A 10,201-nucleotide genomic window follows, 5' to 3' on the forward strand; every position below is an offset into this window, starting at 1 on the left:
ACGCCCAAAATTCGAATTTTATGTTGATTTTACTACATAACTTTGCCCATATCTCCTGAGTTCCCTATGCATCATTGGAAGCATTGGGATCAAAACTTGGCCAAGTTCATCTATTCAACAAGATATTGTGGTCGTATCAAATGCTTATTTGGAATAAATTGAACGGTTTAGGAGATAAGAAATTTTTGCTTCCGTTCGCAGTCCACATCTCTAGAAGTCTGTGGTTGGTGCAACTGTGTTAGTAGTGCATAAATGTAAAAGTTCGCCCAAGACCTACCTCGGCTTATGAAGTAGGTAAGCTCACTTGCTATATAGCTCATCATCGGACAACGAGCCCACTCAAAAAAGCCATTTATATTTTAATTCAAAACTCTGCATTTATCATTTCCTAAGTCAGCGTTTATTATAGTCGCCAAGAAGTTTAATATTGCATTTTGAACTAATGATAAACCAGGGATGAAAACGTGCAAATGAGAGTTAAGTGAAATAAGAGAGGTAAATGGCTACTAAGACTCTCAATTACAGACCTATGTATGAATTTTGATGCTCACCTTGATTCCTTGAAAAATATTCTGCCTTCTTCATAAAAATAAACCTAAAAGCCTCTTAAACAACTCATTCTTATGCTTCGTTATACAAGATTTCAAGGATCGAATTCTGACAATTGATTCATACTGACAAACGGAGTAGCGTTTAAATTTCATTTTGAAATGTTTTTAAGGTCTACGTCTTTGAACTTGCGCATCTCTTCCTTTTTGCCTTCTTCCTTCATTTGTTGAAAAATGTGAAACTCGGAAATGCTTTTGGCCGGAACAAATTGTAACAACCAAAAAACTGGGTTGCATCCATAAAAAGGAGAAAAGATATTTTTCGTTTCGATATTCGTGTTTAGTGCGTTAAAAAGTGTTTAGGGTAGTGTTTAAGAGTTTTGCGTCCTTGGTGGTCAGATAATTGAACGTTAAGAATTTGTAACAAATTGATTTTAATATTGTTGTGGTATAGTACAGGGCTTTCAAACTATTCGGTGTGAAGCTAATCCTCATATGTCCCGTTGTACCTAAGAATTCTGGTAGCGAGAAATGAGAACCATTATCGTGTTATGTCCTATATATTTTCAAAATATCCTTCACGACACGAAATCTAAAACGACCAAGGCATAAAACATGTTCAATAATGAGGAATGGCAAAAATCGTTCCCAATCCAAGTTCGAAACAAGTTTGGCCCCGATGAAGCAGTAAAAAGTCAAAATTTAGGTCTTCGAGGTCAAGTAATGACCTTCATGATTACTCATGCCATATTATAAAACGCCTCGAAGAATCCATAATCAAATGATTGGTCACCATGAAAATTACATTGTGGTATAAGTTTGTTATATCAGAAACAACGCCCTGAAACGGATTTTAAACCTCTCTAAATATTCAATTAGAAGATAGTTTCTATGTTTAAATTGTTGTTAACCTTTTTACGACTTTTGAATTGATTTCAAACAGTCATCAACCATTATTTTGTGCTACTTTGCGCTTCTTTGTTGATTACAGATCGTTTTACAATGGCTTTCTATCAAAATGGGCAAATGCCATAATAGCCTTTCTACCTAAGTGGGCCAAATCCAGCAATACGAACAGATAATTTAGTTCATTCTATTGACTTAAATGTAACGCTGCTTTCCCGAAGTGAAACATATGGTTCTCTGAATGATTTCCAATCAATAAGCTTTACATAAAGATCTACGTTTCAAATTAGTCTCCACTTTATTCATCAGTATAATTCCTGCATAAAATACATCTGACCACGGGTTGGCAACACTTTTGTGAGATTTGAATGACTTTTTAGCTTAAAATGTAAGTGTTGTGTTAGGAATTGCAATAGCCAGCCCCAATTCATAAAACAAATGTGCGACTAGACAACTTATTTCAAGTCCATCAGGCCAAAACAGTCTTTGAAAAACAACTTCCCTCATGTTGTCAAAGTCTGCAAGATAGTTTCAGTTCGGCTTGCACGATGCTTGAACCTTAAGATATGATTTAAGACGCACCGTACCCATTTTGTGGCAACTTCTTTTTTTTTTTTAGCTTCCAACAAATATTCTTGTTCAACGTCTAAAATATTTTTTAGAGACACATACTACAGAGGTCGAATGAGCAATTCCGACCGTTTTTATCCACACCAAAAACATAATTCTTCTGGTTTGTTTGAATATTTCATTGTCAAGGCCTAAAGTTTAGCACCAATAGACACTTTTAACAGATGCAACCATTCAAATATTTTAGTTATTTTGCATGGCATGTCCAATTTCAGGGAATTTCTAACCTCAGATGTAAGATCCCCTTAGCAAGTTTATTTTTAGAATTGGAGTTGAAAGATTTCATCAAATCCTAACATGATTTTTTTTTGCTGATTAGATTTGAGAGAGTTCTGCCAATGTCGTGTTTTAGGCACAAAAGGAAATGAAACTTGTTCCAAAATCATTAATTCGCAACAATATAAAAACACTCACACAACTTCTGATTTGTTTGTCTGTAAAAATTGCAAGAGTTGAGATAAAATTAAGTTGAGAAACAGTTATTGCGACCACTTCTGGAATTTTTTACTGCCATTATTTCCACATTAGACCATACATTTAGACAATTTCAACAGCTAACGAGTACTTCCCGTTGCTGCTTTTCAATTTGAGAAGGATTTACCAAAGATGAGGTTGAAATTGGCGATAACGGATTTTCTATTGACAACATTATCTTTTTGCTTTACAATGCCCATCGTTGGGCAACAAAAATCTCCTCATGATAATCCCGTAAATGGGTCTGATCGGTAATATACTCAGTGATAATTTTCGTGTTCCGAAGCCTTGAGCACCGAAAAGATTCAAGCACCCAAAATTATCAAACAAAGTGATGTATAGACATAATGCGTGCGCCTTTGCAGTGGTTTTCAATCTTCGTATCAGCTAAAGTCCGAGTCTGAACAACACGTATATCACTGTACAAACAGAAGCGTATGCTTGTTCTCGGCCTTGTTTTCTCCACTCGCTCGATTACATCTTTTGAGCTCCATCAAGTGAGGAAGGGGATGGGCCGCTGGCCATTTAATCATATGCTGTTATATGATCTATGGGATAGGCCCGCTCCTCTAAACTAGTTACACAGTCAGTGAGACGAAGTGTTCTCTTGCTGGAGAGCATTCGGTATCTCCAGATTGGGCTCTTTCATGATGAATGTTGTCTATTGGTTATCTATTCGTATATTCCAACGCCTCTGAAACATATTTTGAAATGTGGGTCACATTCCTTACAAGTCGCTTTGTAGTGCTTAGATTACCAAACAACGAAAATGTGTCCATTAAGGTGCTTCCTTCTTCTTGTCTATGGGTTTAGATTGTTTTTTTTTGGTTGGATTGGGCCTTAGAATATAAGAGCAGATCCGAACCAGGAACCTCTCTTAAAAGGAAGCCTGCTCTCAATCTTTAAGGCGAATTTTAAGCTTAATCTGAAAAATAAGGTGAGAAACTGCTGAGCTTTGGTAGTTACAGATAAATTTGGGGTACAATTCGGTGCTTCAAGTAGTTTTCGCTATTGATGCCTACGAAGAGAAAAAGATGCAACCTTCTTCATTTTTGCAAACGGGAATTAGTCAGTTCGAGGACTGGAACATGTTAACTCTTCGATATTTTATCTCGTGAATTGTCCTTTAGGCTCATTGTAACACATGTTACTCCTTTAGATTGACGAAAAACATGATCACGAGACCTTTTTTATGGTTCAAAATTTGAAAAGCAATAATGTTTTACCTTGTAAAATACTCGAGAGCAAATGATCTTTTTTTATGCGAAAAAAACAGGTTTTCAGGTTTTGTTGGAGTCCTTGTTCAGATCGTATGTTTTACCTTACTAAAGATTACTTTCCGGTTCGGCAATAAGATAAAGTCAGGTCTTTGTTCGGACAGCTTCGCGACAAAAGGGAATATAGGTACAGTAATCAAAAGAGAGCTCTAAATTTTCATGAACCTTCCTCGGACGCTTTCATTGCTTAAATACTCCTGGGAATTAATACGTCGGATCTTAGGTTGATCTATTAATGGCTTATAGATCAGACTTATAAGTTTTTGGACAAGATTCCAGATCATCCCTATATTCAGGGGCTAGCTTTGCCAACTCTAATTCGTTGGCGTTCTCTTAATTTTAAGATAACTTAAGATTACAAGACATTCATTTTTACATTCAATTTTCTTTTGCTTCTCGAGATTGAATTATGATTCACGTGAGGAAGCAAATCTGCGAATAAATTCCACGTGTCGCTCGTCACGCTACTTTCCGTTGTTAAAAAGACTACAGTCCAAAGGTCTGTTAAGGGCAAAGTTTGCGTTGCGAAATTTGTGAATAAAACACCTTTCTAATGATCAGGTTTAGGAAAATTGATAGGAAAAAGAAATGAGAATAGAGTGATGGTTCCAACAATTGCCCGTTTGTCTCAATGTTTCATACATGTTGTTTCAAGTGCCTTATTTTGTTGCAACTAATACCAAAACAAATTTTAGCATTTTCTGCTCAGCTTATCGTAGGAAAAAAACTTTGATTTTATTGAATGATGCAAGGCTAGGGGATAAAAAAGCAAACATTTGGACTTATTGTAATAACGATTGAAGAAGACTTTATTCGTTTCCCCCAGGATTTCGTGTGTTCCTCTACACTTTCTAATGATCAGGTTTCCTCATTTCCCATCACCAATTGTATCTATGCTCTATCTTAGCATTTTGATGCTCGAGCGGTCTTCGCAATAAGCAATTATTTTTCATTGGTGGGTACTAGGGTCGGAGGGGCTAATCTTCCCCGGCCAACGACGCCGGCCATCATATTGTCCAATTTTTCCAAAAGGCATTTTTATGTTCGTGTGTTTGTTTTGGCGGACTTCCTTACCGTCAAAGATTTAAATCCCAGCAGTTCTAGACGAAAACTTTATTCATTTTACTTAACTCTTATTGCCATACTTTATTTAATCGACCAAAGAATTAGAATTGGTGGATCGGGCTAGCCCTTGAATACAGGGTTGATCAGGAATTTTGGTCTAAAACTTGTCCAAGTCTGACTTAAATCCTGATACTGGATCAGCATTAGGTTGGTTGTTTGACTGCGGCCGTTGAGTACGGTCTAAAAGTTGCTTTTGGAGAAAGGTCGGGGAGGAGAATCGAATCGGGGACCGCTCCATTATTTTGAGCAAAATTGATTTTGCAATTCTAGTAGATAATTCTTTAAATCAGAATGACAAGGGGAGCAAGTAATCGGGCGTTGGGGTTTTGTTGTGATCGTCTCTTCATTCTGATGAAAAGATAAGCAGAAAACTGGCAAATAAGCGAAATCGGTACACTTTTGATGTGAAGAATGAATTAATACTGAGAGAAAGAAGACTTCACCCGTGGAGTGAACAGTTTTAATGAAAAACTTACATTTGTTGTATCAAACTCTTTCGGTGTGATCCGACCGACCTTTTTGTTGATGTCGGTTTTCTTACTCATGAAGTGTGATGAGTGATTATGCAGTCACTCGGAAGTAATAAACATATGTATCCCTCATAGAAAAGGAGAGGTACTTAATATTGAGTGGTGAGTTCATTTCCTGATGGATAAACTGTGTAATAGATCTTCAAAATACCCTTTGACTTTTATTGATATCCTTCATCCAATACGATGATGATTCTTGAAAAGTTTTAGAATGAGCTATCAAATAATAAAACAATGTTTTTAGCGTCAAAACAAGATCAAAAGTGACTCAATCATCATAAAAATAAATCCGATTATCTATATGTATGAAATCATTTTGCTCAAGAGATAGCTTTAACAAAAACAGTACAAAAGGGTAGTTTTTTTGGTTTGCTCTAAACTATGTTGCTCACTATGCTCAACATTTGACAAAATGATCCTAAAAGTTCACGAGGAATGATTTACGATTTGCCCATGAGCTTTCCTAATGTTGACACGTTCAATAAAAAAAAACTACCCAGTCCAATGCTTATCAGTTACTTTTAACAACCAAGTCAGAATGTTAAGTGCATTTTGAGTTCCCGTTGCCACGATGGACACATGACAGTTTTTCGTTTATAGCATGACACAAGAAGCTTCTTTGGCAATTTAACATGAGTTTTCTTATTTTGTGGCGTCCGCCAGGAATGACGTAGCTAGAAAGCTCTCCTAATCAAACCAAAAGATACTCTCCTGTTCAAATAGCTATTTCCGCTTTCATTTCATTGTTGCATTCTTTTCTCTTGGCCTCTCATGTTTGGTTCTCAAGCAAACGCACCGTTCTATTGACTTAACTAGGTTATTGGAAACCGTATCTACGTTTACTTCAGTGCTCAATGAAAAATTAGAAGGCCTTGAAAGCGGGGCTGTTACCAAGGTCAGTTTAAGATTCCTTACCAAAATGATAAAAAAAGAACATAAACTATAATTTGCAATTAGAGACCCTTGTATTCAATCACGTTGTAAAACTACTCTTGCCGCTGATGAAGTTGCCAAAGTGAAATCGTTTTTGATTCTTCGTGTTGTTGACTCGCAGGGCCATTTCTTGAATATTCTCTTCGCCATGGCTAGACTGGTTTTGGTTTTGGGTTCTAATGCCCACTTCTCTTTCTGTGCTTGGCCTACAGAGATGGTGGTAGGCTCTTTAGTAACTAGTTTTGGGTTACCCACCCATCAAACAGTTTGATACTTCTTCTCGGTGAACCAAACGTGTATGTACTGGATTTAAATTCCATGAGCAAAAGAACGTTCGTGCGAAAAACAAGAATGGTCTGTGTGAAATGAGGATCTTTTTTGATCACTTGATTGATGTGATCTCATTTGAGAGCACTTATCAATTTGACCAATTGACCCCATCTTTCAATTTTGAGCCTAAACTCCAATTGATGCGGTCGCTGATTTTCTGCAATTGACAACCAACAGGGTTGGACCATTAATTTTTAACACTTTACCTAGTTGTTATTGGTAACATTATGAGATTAACATTATGAGGCTTGGGAACAAAAAACATGTTGCACTCGTAATAGTTTGCCAGATGTATTGAGAGACATCGAGTAACTTGATCAGCTTGGAATATTCAGCACAGCTGTGTGTTGTTTTTGCAGTGTTAGGACGTGACTTTGCCTCTCCTAATTGCGATTTTTCCAGATCAAGTACGTCTTTTTCACTTGAAGTGTCGCTGTCCAAAGGCAATCAAAACATTTTAGCAATGAGTGAGAAAAAGTGTGTATTTTTCATGAGAGATGTTATTCATTCATCGAGAGGGACTGTGGTATAGTGGAAGCAACATTGTTGTTTTTCTCGCCCTACAAATTCTTATTAATCGCTTTAAAAGATAATAAGACGGAACATGACGACCATTTCTTGTTTGTGCAAAACTATATTTTGTTGCTTTTAAGGTCGTCAACAAGCACGACTTTGATCGAGGAACCCGCATACGTACTACATTCTTCCTGACAAGGGAACATGTTTCATTCATTGACTGAGAAGTCTTCTAGGCAATGGAACAAAGGTCATTAAAGAGCTTCATACTGGCATCGTTTTATGACCGAGTTTAGGCCTTTGTCTTCCTTCTTACCTAAGCTGGAACTTTTGGGTGAGAAATGAGAGAAGGAAAGACCCATCAGAAAGTGCCGTACTTTGGCACTCTCCTTTCAGGGCCAACCATAAACCAGCATGGACAAATGGAAGTGGCCTTGCTAGTGAGTGGGCCTGACCTTGAACTTGCACTGAAGGAAGTGCGTATGGATCCGCTCTTAGGCATGGATCGAGTGCTAGACCAGAAGTTGGAACACTTTCAAAGTGGGCAGCTGCCCAGCTAACATAGAGAGACACTCGCAGAGAGAATCTCGAAGCTCGGCGCTTTTCCACACTTGAGTTGCCCAAAGAACGCGTCGAGAGCCTTCTTTCTTTGCATCCTCCTCCTCCTCGTCGGCCTCGTCCCCTTTAGCCGTTCGTTCAGTGTATTACATAGCCTCCTGGAATTGAAGGATGAAAGAGGGAAGGAGCTAATCCCGATTGTCAAACGAGACTTGGCTAGCGTGCCACGCTCTCTTCGTATGTATGAACAGTGTAGTAGTGTTTGTAGTGTTTTCGTGGTTCGGCGTTGTTGGACGCTCAAGTGCGGTCGAAGTACGAGAAAAGGAATCTGGCGCGAAACGATCGAGTCAGTGTCCAAGAATCACCTCCAAAGAGAAAAGAGCCATTTCCAAGATTGAGTGCCATAAGTCCATCCACAAGAGAGTAGTTCATCGAGAAGAGAGGTAAGCCTTGGTTATGGACATGCTGAAGGCCATTCAAGTTCAAACCTAAAAGGTTATCGCACTTGGGTCCAAATAGTATTGGTTCGTGGAATGTATTTTTCTGTATTGTTCCAAATTGTGAGGGAAATGCATGTTACTTTTTCACTATCTTATTGCTTGTTGAAGGGCAACTACGATCGCAAATTACCCTTATCATGAATCACCAACGGGCAAATCAATTTGTATTTAGTTCGGCCACACTTGAGTGATTGCCAATAAAAACTGTCTCAATCTGGTTTCGAGGTGGAAAAAAAGTCTCAACTTCAGTGCTCTAAAATGGTATTTTGTACCCTTTCCAGTTCGATTGGGTATCGTTCAAAATGTTACAGCACCATGTTCACCTTATCTACTTGGCCCCAAAGAGAACTTTTACTCACGCTTAATCCAATTCAGTGCAATGAAAACTCGATCCAAACCGATTTGGGGAAGGATGTTCCTCGTTTAGTACTTGACGATCGTCTGATATGAAGGTCACTTGAAGTCATGTACTTTATTCACCAGTACTATGATGAATGAATGGACAAATGACCGTCCATAATAACCTCGGATTATTTGACTACATCCTCTCCAATAAATTCACCTCCTCCTCATACGTAACCTCAAGTCAATCAATATTGAATCCCCATGGATAAACTCAAATTTCCGTAATCTCAGAAGCTCCAAACCAATCTTGACTTGAGCTGATATTTTCACTCTATCTTTCTGTCTACTTTTTCCTGTTTTTTATGCTTATCATTATCATAATGCCAGGATTGCCAAGCACCAATGAAGTAAGATGCCGTAGTGGCATTATGATTGTACCAAGAAACATAGCCAGGAAAGTATGCTTCAGTCCTCAAGAAAAGAGCGTGAGGGGAAAAAAAAGATAAACGGGACTCCCTTAGTACAATCTGATCAACGTTTTATGAACCCAGTTTTGAACGGAGCTTGGAATATCAATCTCTACTTGCTCCTTTAAACATGAAACTTTCAAAACCCAGAGCATACATACTCTAGTTAAACTAGTAGTAGTTTGTTGTTCTAGTTCGTACCTAAATGGATTAAACGTGAATGAGTGTAAACACGTGCTTTGTTTTGATTGCTCCGTATGTCGTATGCATGTGTAGCAAGAGATCTAGACCTATTGAGGTCTTGTTACCGACTGAGAAGTCCTGTTGTTAGGCGACATACGTACGTAGGTTTGATGTGGTAGGGAACCAGTTATGCGAGATCTCTCGCCAGCCCGTTGGACAATCAGACAAACATAAATAATGGTTTGGTTGGGGCTTTGATTGTCTCCAGGATTGTCAGAGCAAATGACTCTAATTACAGTAGAATATGGGAAAAGACTGGAAAATCCTCCGGATTCTTGGGGCAAATATGTAATGAAGACGATCTCGAAAGGTATTCGGGAATGTGGAAAATTTCCTCCGTTTAAGCTCACTAAAAGGGTCCAAAGATGTCTTAACCATTAATTGGATTCGGGTACTTTAGATGCCCATGGAGGAGAAAATGTTAATGCGTTATAAATGCGTTTAATGTTATAATCAATGAATTTTGTTAAAATGTCCGCAGTCTAAGAAATATCTTTTTATTTTGGACTAAAGAGTTCAGCTCCAGCATATTTTATATAAACAGTATGTGGCTGCTCTTGATTTCTAGTTAGATTTGTCTTTAAGATGCCTTGAAGAGGAGGATTTAGTGTAACAATTTGCCAAGCTTGACCCATTTGTGATGACAATATTTCACCCACAACATGTTAATGTATGCCACTGTAAGGTTTAAAAGCCAGCTTTAAATGAACTATCCGAACTATTTCCGAGCTATCTTAGACTAAATCCCTTCATGATTTTAATTTATGTATCAGAAAGTACCTACGATTTTAGCATTACATAATTCTTAATGCATTAAAG

General features: G+C 37.9%; 1 protein-coding gene across 1 annotated transcript in view; it reads left to right on the plus strand.

Annotated features, from left to right (window-relative positions):
- Positions 1-7,946: 7,946 nt before the first annotated feature.
- The window catches only part of LOC131882174 (putative carbonic anhydrase 5), a 6,773-nt gene continuing 4,518 nt past the window's right edge, over positions 7,947-10,201 (plus strand). Inside the window, exon 1 of the mRNA XM_059229244.1 lies at positions 7,947-8,270. Within this exon, the coding sequence (XP_059085227.1) occupies positions 8,071-8,270 (200 nt within the window). The 5' untranslated portion in view covers positions 7,947-8,070. The remainder of the gene's footprint in view (positions 8,271-10,201) is intronic.

Source organism: Tigriopus californicus, chromosome 6, assembly GCF_007210705.1.
Source record: "Tigriopus californicus strain San Diego chromosome 6, Tcal_SD_v2.1, whole genome shotgun sequence".
Taxonomy (NCBI): Eukaryota; Metazoa; Arthropoda; class Copepoda; order Harpacticoida; family Harpacticidae; genus Tigriopus; species Tigriopus californicus.